At 38.2% G+C, this 21,007-nt stretch overlaps 1 protein-coding gene across 2 annotated transcripts in view; it reads right to left on the reverse strand.

The window, feature by feature from the left end:
- Positions 1-21,007, reverse strand: part of LOC150080415 (dynamin-1-like) — a 209,363-nt gene that overhangs the window by 49,520 nt on the left and 138,836 nt on the right. For both annotated transcript variants that reach the window (XM_090381422.1, XM_090381421.1), the window contains exon 13: positions 8,302-8,366. In XM_090381422.1, the coding sequence (XP_090237548.1) occupies positions 8,302-8,366 (65 nt within the window). The remainder of the gene's footprint in view (positions 1-8,301; positions 8,367-21,007) is intronic.

Below are 21,007 nucleotides of genomic sequence, written 5' to 3' on the forward strand. Positions count from 1 at the left end.
ACTTGGTTTGCCATTCTGCAAAGTTAATCTTAATTTATAAATTTCAGCTTATGTAATATTCTGGCAACATGCAGTTGGATATGTTTTGCAGCCACTAATATTCGGTTTAATGTCCTTTCATATTTTCTTTACTATTCATTTTTAATTGCATATTATATGGTATTAGAGGGCTAGGATGCTAATGCATTACCCTTTAAGATGCTCATGCTACTGCCCATGCTGCTGCCTATATATCTTTCTTATTATCACCTTATTTAACTTTTCACTCTTGCCATTAGTAGTTTGCATTACTATGTAAATGCTCTCAGTTGCTATATTTTAATTTCTCAATGCATAAGAGCCACCATTACTAAAATGTATTACATTAGCATGCTGAGTACTTAATCAGTCAGTCACTGATTAACTGAATTTTTTAACACCGAAGTGCAGTGATTATGTAGCCACTGTAGCATTTTGACAAGAAGCTCAACAGCCAATCTAACTAAATTTATTTTTGCTTTATGGCAGTTCAAGTTGTTTTGGTTGATTTTTCATTCTTTTTATAGTGATATGTCATGAAATTCAATCTTGCTGCCATCAAGTGGGTGGCACTAAATTTATTTTAACTTGGCTTGCCATTATTCTGAATTTCATCTCCTTCTCCTGTCTTGTTCCTTACAGTATCCATTTCCTTGTATTCACTTCATATCTGGTTTGCCATTTTAACTTAAGGAGGTGATTATCCCATTGTATAAGGAATGGTCAGGACACATCTTCAGTACTGAATATAGGTCTGGAGGCCTCGGTTTAGGAAGGATGTAGAACTGCTGGGATGGGTACAGAGAAGGTAAAACAAGGTTAGTGACAGGAACAAAAGGGTGCTCTTACCAAGAAAGGCTTCAGTTCTGCATATTGCAGCATCTGAGGACGAGGTACCTGCGAAGCTCTTATTGTTTGTTATTTTGGTTTTTAGGAGCATTAGCAACTAAGGCCATATTGCTCTGGGGATATGCGGTGGTCATTCCCTGACCTTTCCGCATCCTCCGTATTTGGTGGCCACGGGCTCGAACCACAGTCTAATCAAAAGCGTGTGCTACTGGCTACAGAGGCGCCAACCTGCGAGGCAATCTGATTAATGTGTTTAAAGCTTTGAATGGATTAAGCAACCACAATTTTGATGGGATTCTTCCTTTTGCTCAGCCTATGCACATGAGGAGACAAATTCAAATTGAGGAATGATGGTTGTAGAACAGATGTGCAAAAGTTTTCCTTCGGCCAATGGGTGGTTGATTACTGGAACAAGCTTCCATCCACTGTTGTGGAAGTGGATAGTTCGAATAAATTCAAGGAAGAACTAAAAATACTATTGGAGAGGATGGACAGGTGAAATTTTTTTTTTTTTTGGCTGATGCTGTAAAACTTGATCCCTTCCATCATTTGCCATTATTAATACTAATATACGAGCATGCATACAAATAGAAATTATTTTTACATATGAATTAACCTTAATAATATAATAATCTGTATTGCAACTGAATAATTTATCTAGTCTCATTTAATTACCAATTCCATGCCATAATATATGCTCATCTAAAATTATACATAATATTTTATAATAATAATAATCTTCTTCTTTATCTTTGCCTTCTTCCCACGTTTATATGGGGTCGGCATTTTAATCCTTAATTCTTTTCCTCCATTCCTTCCTATCCTGGGCTTCCTCTCTCCTCCATCCTCTCTTTTAAATCCTCTGCCACCTTGTCCTTCCATCTCAGCTTAGATCTCCCCCTCTTCCTCATCAACTTTTCGCACCTCTTCCCCACATACTCCTCATTTCATTCCACATGTCCAAGCCACCTCAACCTAGATTCCTGCATTTTTTTACTCAGAGGCCCACCTTAGCCATATCTCTGATGTAGTCATTTCTTATCCTGTCCTTCCTCGTCACTTTCCACACATCCATCTTAGCATCCTCATCTCGGCCACTTCCATCTTCTTCTCCTGGGCCCTTGTAATCGCCCATGTCTCAGCACCGTACATCAATGTGGGTCTAACCACAGTTTTATACAATCTTCCCTTCATTCTGCAATTTACTTTCTCATCACACAGCACCCCACTCATCTTTCTCTGGTTCAACCATCCACATTGCACTCTATGCTGTATTTCTGCACCCAATCCTCCATTCCTCTCAATGTTCGATCCCAGATACTTAAATTTCGAAACTGATGATAGCTTTTCCTCCTGCAGTTTTATAGCACTTTCATCTTCTCCATTCAATGCCATATATTCTGTCTTTGTTCTACTTATCCTCATGCCTCTCTCTTCCAACGCTTTCCTCCAATTTCTTTTCTACCTTTCCTTGGGATGGTTCGCACAGTAAAATATCGTCCGTGAACAGCATACTCCATGGTGTTCTATTCTTCATGTCTCTCACCAACACACCCATTACCAGATCGAACAGATATGGGCTGAGAGCTGATCCCTGGTGCAGTCCAACTACTACAGAGAACCCCTACACTACTCTTAACCTACACAGTCATACCTACACTACTCTTAACCTGAGTCACTGCTCCCTCATACATTTCCTTCACAAGCCTTATGTACTTTTGTTTGTTTGTTATTTGGTTTTTAGGAGCATTAGCAACTAAGGCCATATTGCTCCGGATTATGCGGTGGTCATTCCTTTGACCTTTCCGTATCCTCCATATTTGGTGGTGACGGGCTCGAACCCCAGTCTAATCAAGAAGCATGTGCTACACACTGCTGCTCCTTCCCACCTGGCTACAGAGGCACCTTACGTACTTTTCTGATGCACCCTTCTCCCTCTTGCATTTCCATACCTCTTGTCTGGGCACTCTATCATATGCTTTTTCCAAGTCTATGAACATCACATGCAACTTTACTTGCATCTCCCTGTACGTTTCCATCATCTGCCTTAAAGCAAAGATCGCATCTGTTGTTCCACTTTCCAGCATGAAACCAAACTGTTCCTCTCCTATTTCCGTCTCCTGCCTTATCCTTCCTTCCACAATTCTTTCTCAGATCTTCATCGAATGAGACATTAACTTTATTCCCCTGTAGTTTCCACATTCCTGCACATCACCCTTTCCTTTATAGATTGTGCCAATCTATAAAGGAAAGGGTGATGGCAATAATAATAATAACAGTATTTGGCAAATGATGCAAGGAACAAATCTTATACAGCATTACAAAAAAAAAAAAAAAAATCCCTATCTCATCTGTCCATCCCCTCTAATAATATGTCTAATTCTTCTTTACCTACCCATTTCCACAACACCAGATGGTAGTTTCTTCCAACAATTAATTACTCTCTGGCTGTAAGCAAATTTGCACACATCTATCCTACAGCTGCTCTATTTCAATTTAAGCTAATATATGTATGTGTTGTCTAAGAAAGACTAAGGATACCATCTTCATTAATTTTACTCAATCAATTTAAAGCCTTAAATACTTCAAGTGTACAGACAAAGAATTTTGGGCTTGTGGGAAAAGATGTTTTTTGGAAATTTTTACCATCTTTGATTAATTAACATATTAAATTGTTTGAACAAATAGTTTTAATGGTCTTAGAAATGCTCATTAACTTCTTTTGAAATTTAGGTACAGATTTCATAAGTTACAACTTATTATTCACAGAGCTTTTTGTATTAGTGTTCGGGCATGAATATCGTAGCACATAACTATTAGGGCAGTGGAATTGTAGGGTTTTAACTGTGATATACAGCGTGTCTTAAAAATACATGGCATAACTTCAGGAATGAGTTCTTCATATGTAGACAATAAAAATATTTTATATCAACATAGTTCCGGAAATGCTTGGTTACTGTGTTATTAACCGGAATGTCTTATCTTCTGCAGGCGATTTCCTTCATCACAAGGTACTGACAGAATCTGGTGGTTTTCCATTCTGACCATGTACTCAAATCAGGAGCAAGCAGATATGCACTTTACGTACGGTTTGGCAGACGGCAATGTTCTGGAGGCTTGTCGTTTGTACCATGAAAGGTTCCCAGAACGAAGATGTCCAGACAGGAAAACGTTTGAAGGTATCCATCGCCACCTTTGTGAACATGGGACCTTTACACCTTATGCTGCCGACAGAGGATGATCGAGATCTATGACTCCTGAAGTAGAGGGGTGGACCAACTGCCTGGTCTCTATACTCACCTGATTTAAACCCACTAGATTTCTTCTTGTGGGGCCATTTAAAGTCATTGGTGTATTCGACTCTGGTAGCTGATGTGGAAACTCTCTGCAATCGAATTGTGGCAGGTTGTGAGACAATACAAACAATGCCAGGAATTTGGCATCGTCTTTGCGAGTCCATGAGACGTCGATGTGAGGCCTATATTCAGGCAGAAGGTGGACATTTTGAACAATTACTATAAGATGATGTGAACATTTAAGTGTCATAGACAGACCTTCAAAACTTGGAAACTAAGCATTTCCAGAACTATGTTGATATAAAATATTTGTATTGTCTACATATGAGGAACTCATTCTTGAAGTTATGTCGTGTATTTTTGAGACACCCTGTATAAGTAGCTCAAAGGTGCTAATCACACAGTTTTGCATATATTTCTGTTTTTAGCTAAGAAATTTTACTTTTAGTAAGGAGACATAACTAATTTAAAATTGCAAATGCAACGTATAGTGTAACATTTAATTTGAACTTGATAGCATCAGGTATAATGCAAACTTTATAGCATAATACACATCATTGCATTTAAGGATCTATTAGCTTAGCATAGTATTGTCAATTAATCAACTAAATGATTCATTTTATTACTTTTCATTGTTAATCAATTAAATTGTATTTAAATGAAATTCATGTCCACAGACTACAGCAGCAAAGCAAAGGGCACAAAGTAGAGGGAGTGCTGAGGCTCAAGGGGGGGAGAACCAAAGGGAGTAATTCTCCTATGAATCATGGTATAAAAATATGCAACTTGAGCACCTATGTTTAACAGAACAGCCAAAGGGGGGGGATGTCTTGTGTGTGTGTGTGTGTGTGTGTGTGTGTGTGTGTGTGTGTGTGTGTGTGTGTGTGTGTGTGTGTTCGGTGCAGAGAGTAAAGAAATTAGGTGCTAACTCAGCTTTCTGATGGGCATTTATGAGAACTTGAAAAGTAGGGTGGATGCCCTTGAAGGAATTAAAATGGGGACTATCAAGTGCTCAGCTGCCCAACGCAATGCAACAGCTCACATTAGTGCATCAGGTAACCCAGCAGCAATCCCCAAGGCAGAATGCACTTGCCCCACAGGGGGTATTTACTGTTGGTGATTCTAGTGCAGGGGAAATATGTTGTGAAGCAGAACAGGTGGAATAGGAACAAGGTATGTCTGGCAGGGGCAAAAGCAGATGATGTAGAGCAGTTATCTTTTAAGTATGCAAAGGTGATGATGTTGCACACATTGATATTAAGAGTACGAAATTTGAGGACTTACTTAACAAGTACAGAGCACTGCTGGGAAAAAAACCATGAGTTAGGAATGAATTTTAAGTTGTGTCTGCAATTCTGGGCAGTCACGATAGGAGAGAATACATGTCGATCGATTTAGCCCTGGAGAGACTGCACAAGACTCATGGGGTAAAATTTTTCTCAATATGGTCTGTGCTTGTTAACAGGAGAGACTATTTTTACAGGAATGGGACACACTTAAATAGAACGGGTTCAAGAATATTTGCTAATGCTATTGAGGCAATGATAGTTGGATTGGAAAATTGCTAGCATGGGAGGATACACAGGCTAACAGATTAACTAGAGCCAAGGGCAGAGGTAAAAGTGATTCTTGCACTGCATCTACTGGAACGTGCAGCAGCTTGGAAAGAAAGGTGTCGGGGATTTAAAGCTCTGCTGTGGACCATCATGGAACAAGTAAATACATGGGCTGCATTAGGTGACTAAGAGCAATTACATGTGTATATATATACTTCATATACACTAATGCTAGGAGCACTGTAAATAAATTTGATGAATCTGAAGTACTGATTTAATCACAAAATGCAGATATTGTAGAGATAGAAGAGATATGGTATCACTCAGGCATCAGTGATGCTGAATTTGAATTTAGGGAGTACAACATATACAGGAAGGACAGACAGAACAGTAGGGGGTGGGGGGGGTTATGCATTTAAATCTAAGGTAGTGCATCCAGTCAACATGAATGAGCATTGGAATGTTGAGTCAGTTTGGTGTGACATAAGCACTGGAAAAACAAAAATGAGAGCAAGAGTGTGTTAGAGGTCTAATGAGTGTGATGAGCATACCTAACAGCTATACAGAGAAATAGAGGTGGCCATTAAATCAGAATGTCATATAATGGGGGCTTTTAACTTTCTAGTGTTGACTGGAATTTGTGGGTTAGTCACTCACACACTGGAAAACTTTTGTCAGGAGGAAGCAGTACTCTGGATCTGGTTATCAACAGTGATTCTTCATGTATTACGAATTTGCAGGTAAAAGACCGGCAGTGAGTGGCAGTGTTCACAGTGTATTGATGTGGGATTTATTTAAAGATATTACTGCTATCAAGGGTAAAGGGAAGGGCTTTTGTTTTCTCAAGGGTGACTACAATAGTCTCAGACAGGTTTTAAATTCTATGCAGTAAAACCAACTGATAAAGTTACAAACATCAAATTCTAAAAAGAAGAATTCAGGGATGTAATCATAAAAGCTACTAAGTTTTTAATACCAACTAAGAGATACTATACAAGTGTTAGACCTAAATGGATGTCAGATGAACTGATGAGACTTGTGGCAGAAAAAAAAAAAAAAATACATGGGATGCATATAAATTATGCATCCCATGTATTTCACACATAAATATATATCTACTACAGAAGTCTGTAGTAGATATAAACTACTCTGTAATCAAGTTACAAAGAAGGTTAGACAAGTTACGGCAGATTACAAGAATTCTCAAGCAAAGAAAGGCAGCAAAGAGATCTCTGCTTATATTAACAGTAGAAGAAAATGACCATTGAGCCATTTGATGTTAATGGGTTATCTGTTGATGACTCTGTTCATGTTTCTGACAAATTGAATAGGAATTTTGTATCTACATTTACACATGAAGAATTCTTTAGGGAAGGGTATGCCAAAAGTTTATCACAATCTAACAGGGAGGTAAATGATTTTGTGATAACTGAAAGAAAAGTGGAAGAGAAATTGTTGAAGCTAAACATAAAAAAAAAGGTGCCTGGAGTAGAGGGAATCTATCTAATCATAATAAGGGAGGCAGAAAAAGAGGTAAGCAAACCCTTAGTCATAATCATTAGAGCATCCTTGGATTCAGGGAAGGTCCCTATGGAATGGATATGTATAAATATATTCCCAATTCACAGAGGGGGGGAATCAAAAGGACATAAGTAATTACAGATCTGTTAGCTTAAGGTCTGTTTCCAGGAAAATAATAGTCACTGCTTCTACCATGAGCCTTGCATAGTTTCTTCAGGGCCAAATTTTTGACAAGATCTCATCTTGAATCCCTCCTATCGGGTTAATATCTTTAGTAGCAACGTGTACAACAATAACAATTTTTGTACCCTTAAAAGATGCCAGTTGTTCTACAACACCATTAAGTTTTGTCTCTGTTACCTATCCATATTCATAGTATAATTTTTGTTTTCCTGAGAATAGAGCAACCAACAATAGCTACTTCCTGTGGGAGCAGTGTTCTGTGCCACTGAGCTGAATGATGTATGAAAATTTGGTTTCAGCCAGAGGATAATTGATTTTCAAAGTAAGCTTCCTCCTGTAATTCAAAGGAAGATTGGACAAATTTAACTAACCTTTCTCATAAGACAACACAGATTTTGGTTTGTTTGTTGGAAAAAATAAAAGACAAAAATTGTCTCATTACTTATGTGAAATATGCATGTAAAGGTGATAAAACAAGGGTTAACTGTTTGCTTTTTATAGTCCTGAGGTGACACACGTGGTCACAAGTACATATGTTGCAAGACAGAGCCTACATGTGACCACAAAAAATGTGCAATCCATTGTTAACTGTAGCACTAGTATAGTGGCTACCAAAAAAGACAATTATAATTATAAATATACTCCAGTACATTATGGGAATGTACTGGAGTATAAAGAGAATTTATACTACACTGAATATTTTAGAAAGCACTTTCATAAGTTCTTTCCAAAATATTCCTTATAATTTCAATGTATAGTAATGTAAAATATATACAAGTCTCATGACTTTCGGGCTCATCCTGTAATTTAGTATTTCATGCTAAGAAAAGAGGCAAGAGGAAAAAAATTAGTAATATTAAAAGTAGTTGCAGACTTACCTAATGTCAAGATTGTCAGAATTGAAGAAATCCATTTCTGCTTGAAGGTATTTTTTTAACAGGTCCTTAAAATCAGTAAATTTCCCATATTATACAAAAGTAAATTCTTAAAAACTTGTTTAAAAACTGAAAACACTAAGAAAATTTATTGAGCTTTTAGGACTAAGTTTTGTACTTTCATTAAAGATACAAAAAATTAAACTTAAGGATATGTATCAACTTTAACCCTGCAGTAATAGTGCTAGACCCGTGAGGTCTAACTCAAAAATAATGAGCCTGTGTTAATTGACAGTTGAAGATAAAAACCTGATTTTCTATACCATCCTAAAAATATAGATAACTTTTTACTTGTAGTTTTTGAATTTTTTTTAATAATTTTCCCAGAATTTTAGCATGAGAAGACTGTCAGTTCTAAGAACTACCAAATTATCTCAAACTGTTGTCAAACTGCATGGAAATCACACTTGTTTACTATGGAATCTTTCTCCCGTATTTGTTTCTAGACATTTTTGTCTAGCTTGAGAAATATTTTGTCTAATTTTTGGTTGGTCTCTTCAATCACAGTGTATGAACACATATTATTGATTGGAGTTTATTGGAATTATCGGAGAAAGAATAAAGGAAATATAATAAAGCAAGAAGCGAGATAAAATATACGTTTATAAGTAACTTATATGTAATTGTTTCAAATAAACAGTGACAAAAAATATATTTTGCAATATCCAGTGTGCATGGACTTCCCCCAGTCACTAAATGGCAGAGTAGAGGCAGCAAATTATACACTAGCTGATCCAGATACCGCCTAGAGAGTTATTAATAAGGTTGGTCCAGTGGACTATCATCTTAACCTCCATTTTAGAGCTTTACCCTCAAAATATAAGAAAGATTGGATCTTTCCAGGATGCCCATCATAACCTCAAAACATATCAATCTTATTTCATGACAGTAGAAAGAGATGAGGGGGTTGGTGAAGCTTTCTCTGGAGCCTAGAGATGGGTTTCACCACTTCCAGCCTCAAATAAGCAAAGTGGTGGTATTGCATCAGTTGATGACAGTCATCAACCACCTAGTATTGTTTGGTAACAGAGGGGCAGCATTCATCTGTTTGGTGGATACTACACCTTGATTCCTGCATTCATTAGTTCACACCTGGGTGGTCCCCTCCAGAATACTACGTGTTGCATTTAGGACTTGTACATGGGGATTATATCCAGGGTTACTAACAATCCCACCATCATGAAGGTGCAGAGGGTTTTGGTTGTTGCAGAACGACAATCAGACTTCACCAAAATTCAGTCCAGTTGACTCAAGTGTCATCTGATTATTAGTTTCATCAAAATTTTAGACTCCAAAATAGCAGGCCTAGCTTTTCACAGCTTAGAGAATGTCTATGACAACCTCAGGAGTTAAATGATTTTTGATAACTAAGAGGAAAGTTCCTTGACAGCAAACCCTTAGCCATACTTATGAGAGCATCTTTGGATTCAAGGGAGGTTCCCATGAACTGACGATGCTTGAATGTATATCCAATATACAAAGGAGAATCAAAAGGTGACATGAGTTAGCTTAACTTCTATTCCAGAGTAAATAATGGAGTCGCTGGTTAAAGAAATAATGCAGGACCTTTTAGACAGAAATGAAATTATACATCAGATTTGTTAAGGGGCAATTTTGTCTGTCCAATCTGACTGGATACTATGATGCAGTAGTAAAGGAAACTGGATGCAAAAAATTTTGATATCATATACTTGGATTTCAGGAAAGCTCTTGATAATGTTGCACATAAAAGGCTGCTATACAAATTGGAGTAAAGTGGTATTAAGGGAATGTTGCTGCTACGGATAAAGAGATGGTTGAATGGAAGAAGACAAAGTGCTTATTGTTGGACGCTGCTCTTCATGGACTAATGTTATTAGCAGAGTCCTCCAGGGTTCAGTGCTGCCCATTGTTGTTTTCTATACTTATTAGTGATATTGATGAAGGTATATTAGGCTTAATGTCCAAATTTACAGATGATAAAAAAGGTTAATGGAGTGGTTAATGACAGTAATCAAGGTATTAGTGATCTAGTAATAGTGACCAATGTTTTATGGATCTCCATCAAGATCTAGAAAACATTGACAGATGGACTGAGAAATGGCAGTTGAAGTTTACCATTAAAAAATGCAAGATATTTTACATTGGGAGCAGTAATCCTACTTTAACATACCAACTGTGTGGTACAACACTCTGGGTAGTGGAAAATGAAAAAGACATGACATAATATCACCTTGACAATCTGTGCAGTCAGGTATGAAGTTCTCAGAACAGTGCAAACAGGCCTGCCAAGACAGCTCATGGGGCTTTTGTCAATTATATATGAATTTTGCCAGCAGGGATAAGGAGGTGATTATTCTATTTTATAAGGCAATGGTTAGGCCACATCTTGAGTACTGCGTACAGGTCTGGCAGCCTCATTTTAGGAAGGATGTGGATCTATTGGAATGGATGCAGAGAAGAGCTACAAGATTAGTGAGCGGAACAAAAGAATAGTCTTATTAAGAAAGGCTTCAGTTCTACAAATTGCAGCATCCTGAGATTAGACACCTGTAAACTGATCTGATTGAGGTGTTTAAGGCTTTGAATGGATTGAGCAAACTCACTACTGATGGCATTCGTCCTCTTGCACAGACTACACACATGAGGAGGCATAAATTCAAACTGAGTACGAATGGTTGCAGGATAGATGTGCAGAAGTTTACTTTCAGCTAGTGGATGATTGACTGATGGATCAAAGTTCCATCTGTTGTTGTGGAAGTTAGTTGCTTGAATAAATTCAAGGAAGAACTAGGCAAATTATTAGTATTAACAATGGCCACATGATGCAAGGAAGCACCATGTCTTATGCTGCACCAGCCAAAAAAAAATAAATAAATAAAAAATAATAATAATAAATTAAAAAAAATAATAAATAATAAAATAACAAAAAAATGATAAGAATAAAATAATAAGAAGAAAATTAAAAAATATATATAATAATAATTAATAAATAAGAGAAAAGGAAATGGACAACCTAAGGGTTTCCATCCTCCCATAGGTAATTATCCAGCTGACCTTTGAATTTCTCCAAACTGTCAGCCTCTAACCACCCATAGGTAACTTATTCCAATAATTTATAACTCACTGGCTAAAATAAAACTTCCTGCAATCCAGTCTAAACAACTCCCCCAGTAACTTGAAATTATGGCTCCTAGTTCTAGAATCATTTATAACTGTGAAAATTCATCCTTATTCATTTTGCTCATGCCTCTCAGAGTCTTAAACACCTCAATCAAGTCTCCTCTAAGGTGCCTAAGTTTCCTAGCTCTGCAACCCACATATTTGAAGTCTTTGCTCATATGGATGCCCTTTTGCCGATCTCACCAGGCAAGTTACCTGTATCTGGACCCTTTCAAGAAGCACAATGCCTTTCTTTAGGTGCAGTCTTCATATCTGAACACAGTATTCCAAGTGTGGTCTAACAATAGCCGTATAGAATAGAATTATGACATCCTTATCTCTACTTGTTCGATAAATCATTGATAGGACACCATGGGCCTTCCTTGCAACCTGTCTACAATGCTCGGAGAATTTCATGTCTGACAGTATTGTAACACCTGAGTCCCTTTCCTACACTACAGGCTTTAGTTCAATCCGCCAAGTGTATAAGTTATTTTGGGGTTACTGTTCCCCAGGTGCAACGCCTTACACATTGCTGGATTAATGCATAGCTGCCATTTTTCTGACCATCCCTGAAGTCTATCTAGATCATTCTTCAGAATTACCTAGATAGATTTCTGCTTGGCAGCAATAATTAACTACTCTACCAATCTTTACATCATCTGCAAATTTAGACATCACGCCCTCTATCCCTTCATCGATGTCATTTATGAAAATCAGAAACAACAGTGGTCCTAATACTGATCCTTGGGGAACCCCACTTCTTACATAACCCCAATCTGAGGAATAACCATTCATCACAACCCTCTGCCTCCTGCCCTGAAGCCATCTAGCTATCCATCTAAGGATTTTCCCTGTGATTCCAACCTGTTCCAGCTTATAAAGTAACCACTCATGTGGAACTGAGTCAAATGCTTTGCTGAAATCCAAATAAACAATATTGAAATTATTCCCAAAGTCCAGCTCTTGAGTGACCCTGTCAAATAGCTAACGGGATTAGTTAAACATGATTTTCCCTTTACAAAACCATTCCTTCAGAATTCTCTTTCTATCTAAATGATCCTGAACTTCAACTTTGATCATTGTCTCCATGATTTTCTCTACTACTGAAGTTAGACTAATCAGCTGGTAATTTCCCACTTCACTCTTAGAACCGTCCTTATGTATTGGAGATATGTTTGTTTGTTTTTTATAAATTTTAGAGAATTGGAGATTTGTTATTTGGTTTTTAGGAGCATTTAGCAACTAAAGCCATATTGCTCCGGGGATATGCGGTGGTCATTCCCTGACCTTTCCGCATCCTCCGTATTGGTGGCCATGGGCTCGAACCCCGGTCTAATCAAGAAGCATGTGCTACGCACTGCTGCTCCTGCCCACCTGGCTACGGAGGCGCCACTGGAGATACATTGGCACTTTTCCAATCCAACAGAATTACTCCCGAGTCCAGTGCTGCTTGCATAACTAGCCTCAATGGTTCAATGCACTCACTGGCTGCTTTCCTTAAGATTATAGGGTATATGTCATTAACTCCAGGAGCCTTACTGGCTTGTAGGCTCAATTGTTTTCATTAAATAAAAGTGCAAAATTTCCACATCATTAATTACATTTTTTTCAACTTCACTCCCAGAATTTCTCATTGTGTGAAGGTTTTTTTTCTGTAAATATTGATGCAAAGTAACTGTTGTGTTCATCTGCAACTTCAAGCTGGGGTATCTAATACTATCCCATGTCCATTACATAAGGGTCTGATCTGGTTCGTCCTTCTCTTCTTTGCATTTAAAATGTGAAGAATTCCTTATCCCCCCCCCCTTTGCTCTTTTTTCCAGCGATTTCTCATAATTGCCAGCCTAACCTTTTCTAAGGCACAATTACAGATCAATTTATAGCTGTTATAGGCTTTGGTACTTTTTATTTCTCTGGAACTTTTCCATGCCATCTTTTTCTGCTTAAGTAATCTGGCAACTTCATTATTCATCCAACTTGGAATCCTCCTCGTGGAGTATTTTTTTTAATGGTATATAAGCATTCAAGACTTCTGTGATTAATGTTTTAAATGTATACCATAATTCAATTGTATTCGCTCTCTGTGAGATATTTACCCAGTTAATAGAAGCCATGTAGCACTTTAAGGCATCAATTTCCTTTTCCTTTCCTGAAATTATAATCCATTCTTTTGCCTTTAACTACCTCTCTCTTCATCGTTCACTGTAGAACTCCGTGATCATTTCCTGCTACTGTCAGCCCTATTATGTCATCTGGTTCATAGGTGATGATGAGGTCTAGAGTATTCTTTTCCCTACTACTTTCCCTGACATGTTGATACAAATAGCAATCATCTAGTTGATTTAAAAATTGTCCCCCATGTGGAGTTTTCCTCCCATTTTCTCCAATCAATTAGATGCAAATTAAAATCACCCATTATTGGAGCAGATGAACAGGTGATGTGGGATGGTTTTCTTTTTTTGGTTGATGCTTCATGAAATTGCTTTCTTGCATTTTCCATTACTAATACTTTCCAAAGCAATGGAGGAAACTATCAACCACTTTTCTTAAATTATCTCATCTGATCAATTTTTTGCCAACATGGGTTTCTTCAGTTTCAATCTAGTGGCAATACTTTGGTTTATGCTATTGGGCTTTGATGGGAATGTTTAATGACTGACTGACTGACTGACTGACTGTCTGTCTGTCTGTCTCTCTGTGTGTGTGTGTGTGTGTGTGTGTGTGTGTGTGTGTTGTTATTTTGGTTTTTAGGAGCATTAGCAACTAAGGCCACATTGCTCTAGGGAAATCATTGGGTCATTCCCTGACCTTTCCGCATCCTCTGTATTTGGTGGTCACGGGTTCGAACCCCAGTCTAATCAAGAAGTGTGTGCTATGCACTGCTGCTCCTGCCGACCTGGCTATGGAGGCACCTGTGTGTGTTTGTTTTCTTAACTTGCTGGCATTCTGTAGTTCATTTCTTTATTCCACTCTTTTCCTCTTGTATATTTATGACTGTCTTCTGCTGACTGGAAATCATATTCATAGTTCTGCCAATGATAGCATGATACATTCCATATTTTAGAAACCTTGTCCTATACAAACGTCTAAAATTTCTCAAATATCCTTCAACAAGTCCATGCCATTCCCTTGATAATTCTCCAGTGGAGCAAAGAAAACTTAAAACTTTTATCCCTCTAAAACTCAGTTCTGTCTTATTTCTCACAAAGAGTCTACTGTTCCTATGCTCATTTTCAATGACAAGATAATTCTAACAATAGTTTTAGAATAATTTTTTGGACAAGATTATTCTAATTTCTAATCTCTCTTGATATAAGCACATCACAAATATTGCTTTCCTCTGCATTAAAACTGGAGTTTTCTTTTTTGCACTAGGTATTACTCTTCTTTTCTAAAAAAACTACTCACTCTGTATAAAATCTGGGTTATTGTTCCCACATCTGGGTTTATGCCCCAAACCTTTCTCAAGCTTCTATATACTCCATTAAAAAAAAGAGGACAGTCAGGATAATTAATGACCTGTCTCTTGCAAAGTCTCTCTCTCTCTCTCTCTCTCTCTCTCTCTCTCTCTCTCTCTCAGACATTCAGTTTCTGCTGCATGCCGTTTCTGTAGATACTTCTATGGACACTGTTTTTCTGAATTAGCATTTGTAATTCCCAAATCTCTTCAAAACCAATCTGAATACATGACAAAATCATGTCAGGATCAATTCACTGTCCAACTCCAAGCCAATGTTTCCTGTTCCTCAATCATTCCTTCTACTTCTGCCTTCTGGAACAACCTTTTTTCACAAGTATTTCCCAAAAATTACAATCTACAGTAGCTCAACTCCAATGTCAACAAGTACCTTCTGTCTTTCCAACCTACAGCCCATGCACAGTATTAAGTACCACAGGTTCCAATACCTTTTGTTTGGATTTTCACAATAAAATAAATAAATCTAAATTTATTATTATTATTTTGCAAATGATGCAGCTTATACAGTATCAGCCAAAAAAAAAAAGAAAAAAATTTCCCATTTCACCTAGTCATCTCCTCTAACACTTTCTAGTTCTTACATGAATTTATTCAAACTACCTACCTCAACAGCATCAGAGGTGGGTAGTTTGTTCCAACAATAATTAACTGCCCTCTGGTTGAAGGCATATCTGATCTGCAACCACACTTGCTCAATTTTAATTTATGCCACTCTTGCATGTACTCTGAGCAGGAGGAAAGAATCCATCAGCATTGAGCCTACTAAATCCATTCAAACACCTCAATCAGATCTCCTCACAGGTGCCTACCTAGTCTCCAGATGCCACAATTTGCAAAACTGAAGCCATTCCTAGTAAGAGCACACTTTTGTTCTCCTCACTAATCTCAGTGGTCTTCACTGCACCCATTCCAACAGATCCACATCCTTCCTAAAATGAGGCTTCCAGACCTGTATGCAGAATTTAAGTATGGCTTTGCTTTATACAACAGGATAATCATTTCCCTATCCATGCTGGCAAAATTCCTGTATATCATTGACAAAACCCCATATACTCTCTTGGCAGCTTTATAAGCATTAGCAAAGGCATATGATGCATGCAAGAAAGCAAGTTAATAAACAACACCAGCAAAAAAAAAAAAAAATCCTTATTTCACCCATCCACTCGCTCCAAATGTCTGTCTAGTTCTGCCTTGAATCTATCAACTTCTACAACGACAGATGTTTGTTCCAGCAATCAACCCCCCCACTGGCTAAAGGCAAACTTCCACACATCTATCCTACAACTGTCTTTCCTCAATTTGAATTTATGCCCTCTCAGGCGATTATTCTGAGCAAGGGGAAGAATCCCATCAGCAATTGAGCATGCTCAAACCATTCAAGCCTTATACACCTCAATCAGATAACCTCACAGGTGCCTAGTCTCCAGACACTGTAATTTGCAAAACTTAAGCCTTCCTTCATAAGAGCAACCCTTGGTTCAATTCACTAATCTTGTTGCCCTTCTCTGTACTCATTCCGGCAGCTCTACATCCTTCTTAATATGAGGCCTCCACACCTGTATACAGTACTTATGGTGTTGCCTGACAATTGCCTTATACAAGGGGATAATCACCTTCTTATCCCTGCTAGAAAAATTAGTGTATATCATTGACAAGACACCATGAGCTACTATTGCAGACCATCTGCACTGCTCAGAAAACTTCATGTCTGACTGCACAATTACCCCCAGGTCCTTTTCATTCTCTACCACAATGCCTCCATAGTCAAGTGGTCAGGAGCGGGAGTGCAGTAGCATACACTCCTTGAGTAGACCGGGGTTCGAGCCCCTGACCGCTAAATATGGTCTATCTGCCAACCAGCACTGGACTAGCGTGGAAGATTATGGTCCACTTTCCATCAGCATGAATTGTTGAGGAGGCTTCCATCCTGCAGTGGCATGTAATGGCTGCAGTTTACTTTACTTACTTTTACCACTGTCAGTGTAGTACCACACAGTTGATATGTTACTCTGGAGTTACTGCTTCCCATATTCAGTACTTTACATTTGTCAATGTTAAACTTCAGTTGCCACCTCTCAGCCCATCTGCTCAACCTTTCTAGATCCTGTTGCAGCAGCATACTGTCATTAGTGTCATTAAAAAGCTTGTCTGCACTGCTCAGAGAACCTAACATCTGACTGCATAATTACTCCAGAACTTTCATTCTCCACTGCCCTGAGTGTGGTACCACTCAGCTGTTACATTTATCTAGGATTGCTGCTTCCCTTATGAAGTACCCTGCATTTATCAATATTAAACTTCAATTGCCATTTCTCACCTTATTTGCCTAATATATCTAGCTCTGCCTACAGTTACTGTTAATCTATTAATCTGTGTATCCCCCAAACTAGCAGTGTTCCCAACCCATCTAACAATGTCTGGATAGCATGGGCAAATATTCTTGCACCCCTTCTATTTAAGGGGCCTGTCCCTGTTGAAGCAGTCTATTCCATTAATAAGCACAGACCAGGCTGAGAAAAATTTATTACGTGAACCCTGCACAGCCTCTTCAGGACCTAACTGACTGACAGGGCTGTTATCATGAACTTTCTCAAATTGTGTCTGGGCAGGATTGCAGACATTTTCAATTTCAATTCTAACTAAAGACTTTTCCTCAGCATTACTCTGTACTTGTTAATTAAATTCTGGGATCTCCTTTTACTATCAGTTACTTTTAATATCATTAGCCAACATGTATAACAGTATCATCTTTTGCTCCCTTAAAAGGTGATAGCTACTCTTCAACATAATTTACTTTAGCTGCTGGTGGATACACCATGATCCTATTTCACCTCTCCTTTTTAGCATTAGTAGAGGCATATGATGCAAGAAAGCAAGCTTATATAGCATCAGCCAAAAAAAAACAAACCCTTCCCATTTTACCCATCCATTCGTTCCGAATGTTTTTCCAGTTCTGCCTTGAATTTATTTAAGCTATCAACTTCCATAATGACAGATGGAAGTTTGTTCCAGCAATCAACTATTCACTGGCTAATGACAAATTTCTGTACATCTATTCAACAATTATCTTTCCTCAATTTCAGTTTATGCCCCCTCAGTTTTGTAAACTGAGCAAGAGGAAGAATTCCATCAGCATTGAGCCTGCTCAATCCATTCAAGGCCTTATACACCTTAATCAAATTGTCTCGCAGGTGCCTACTCTCCAAATGCTGCAATTTGCAGAACTTAAGAAGCCTTTCTTCATAAGAGCACCCTTTTGTTCCCTTCACCAGTCTTGTTGCTCTTCTCTGTACTCTGTCTAGCAACTATGTCATTGACAAGACTCCATGACCTACTCTGGCAGGTTGTCTGCACTGCTCACAAATCTTCATCATGTCTGACTGCACAATTACCTCCAGGTCTCTTTCATTCTCCACTACCCTGAGTGTAACACCACCAAGTTGGTACATTTCTCTGGGGTTACTGCTACCCACATGCCGTACTTTGCATTTCTCAATGTTAAACTTCAGTCGCTACTTCTCAGCCCATGTGCCCAACTTCTCCAGGTCCTGTTGCAGCAGCATACTGTCATTAACAACCCTGCCAACCTTTGTATCATCTGCAAACTTTGACATTAAGCTTGATATACCTTCACCAATATCACTGATAAATAAACAAAACAACAATGGGCCCAACACTGAATCCTGGGGGACATCACTTTAGACAATAGTCCATGAAAAGCAGTGCAGATTGATTACCAGTCTGTCTTCCCCCACTCAACCATCCTTTTATCAATTGTAGTAACTTGCCCTTAATGCCATACTGCTCCAATTTGTACAGTAGTCTTCTATGTGCAACAGTATCAAAAGCTTACCTGAAATCCAAGTATATATCAAAATTATTTTTTGCATCCAGTTCCTTTGTGACCACATCATAGTATCCAATGAAACTGGTCAGACAAACTTCCCCTGAACAAATCCATGCTGTGTCTGAATTATTACTATTGTCTTGTCCAGAAGATCTTGCAATACTTCTGTAACCAGTGATTCCATTATTTTCCCTGAAACAGAATTCAAACTAACAGGTCTGTAATTACTCGTCACCCTTTCATTGCATTTCCCTTTGTGAATTGGAAATACATCTGCACATCTCCAGTCCGTGGGGACTTCCCCTGAGTCCAAGTATGCTCTCATAATTATGGCTAAGAGTGTGCTTATTTCCTTTGCCACCTCCTTTAATATAATTGGACATATTACATCACCCTAGGTACCTTTCTTATGTTTAACTTCAATGATTTTTCCTCCACTTTTCTCTCAGTTATTATAAAATCATTTAACTCCCTGTTGGAGTTTAATAAACATCTGGCCCTCTCCTCTTTGAATAATTCCTCATGTAGATGCAAAACACTGATTTAGTTTGGCAGCTATCTGAGAATGATCATCTACAGTCAAACCATTGATATCAAGTGGACCAATCTGATTCATCCCCTTCCTTTTAGATTTAATACAAGTAAATCTTTGCTGTTTTTCTTTGCATCCTTTGCCAAAGATTTCTCATAATCTGCCTTCACTGCCTAATCTCCTTTGTGAATTGATTACAGACTAGCTTATATTTAGCATAGGCTTCTGCATTGCCTGATATTTTATATGCATCCCATGCATTTTTCTTCTCAGTCAAGAGTCTCATTGGTTCATCTTACATCCATTTGGGCCTAAACCTAGACCAGTATTTCTTAGTTGGAACAAAAAGCCTTGCAGCTTCCAAGATTACTTCCTTCAATGCTTTCCATTTAGAGTTTGCTGCTGGTAACATCATCAGTTGGTCCCACTGTAGAGAATTTAAAAAAATACTGAGATCACTGCAGTCATCTTTATGAAAGCAAAAACCCTTCCCTTTACCCCTGATGGTAGTTACATCCTTAAGTAAATCCCACATCAGTACACTCTGATCTCTGCCACCTAGTGGTTCCTTTATCTGTAAATTCTTAATGCATGAATAATCACTTTTGATAATCAGATCAAGAGTGTTACTCCCTCTGGCTGCCTCTCTAACATGCTGCCGCAGAAAATAATCATCCAATAAATCTACAAAAGCCTTGTTAGTGTTCGAGTGACCAACCCTCAAGTTCCAGTGGGTTGGTCACTCGAAGTTAAAATCCCCCATACAAGACACTCCGATTTACTGGTTCCCTCTATTTCTCTGTGTAATTGTTCATTATACTCATCAGAGTCATTAGGCCTATAACAAACTCCTACCCTCAATCTTTCTTTCCCAGTGCTTATGTCACACCAAACTGACTGAACATTGCACTGTTCACCTAGGTCAACTGGATGCACTTCCTTAGATTTTATGTGTTCCTTAACTAACAGCATAACCCCTTCCTATCCTGTCTATCCTTTCTGTACACACTATACTTCCCAAATTCCGATTCTGTATTCCTTATATCTGTGTGGCACCATGTCTCCAATATCCCAAAGTATTGGCCTTTGATGTCTTGACCAGCTCATCAACTTTATGTACTATACTCCTAGCACTGGTGTACATGCAAGTATACACACACCTGTTCTGACTTTTAGTTAATCTAACACATCCCATGTATTTACTTGTTTCATGACTCCCATTAGTTTCTGAAATCCCCACCAACTTGCTTTCTGGGCTGCTGCTCTTTCCAATAGAAGCAGTGCAAGAATAATTTCCACCTCCCTGCAGCCACTGTTAATCTATTCATCTGTGAATCCCCCCAATATATTTTTGCACAATATATTCCCTGTTTCTCTGACAATCAAGCCATCAACTATATCTACTTACTGTGGAACCAAAGATCTCTACAGCAGAGGATGCTTTCGGTTTTCTGATGCTGGAACATTAGCAAAGGGCTGTGCAGCTGGGTTCCTCATTTATAATCCTTTAAGGGCATCAATCCTATTCTTCAAGTCATCATATAATCCAAAACTGGTGCACTTATGGAAATAAATTACATTTTGGAAAACACTAAGTTCAACATAATATTATCAAAATCTCTCCCTTTTTGGTAAACAAAATTTTTTT

This window comes from Mastigoproctus giganteus, chromosome 9 (assembly GCF_048544385.1).
Source record: "Mastigoproctus giganteus isolate SK-2022 chromosome 9, ASM4854438v1, whole genome shotgun sequence".
Taxonomy (NCBI): Eukaryota; Metazoa; Arthropoda; class Arachnida; order Uropygi; family Thelyphonidae; genus Mastigoproctus; species Mastigoproctus giganteus.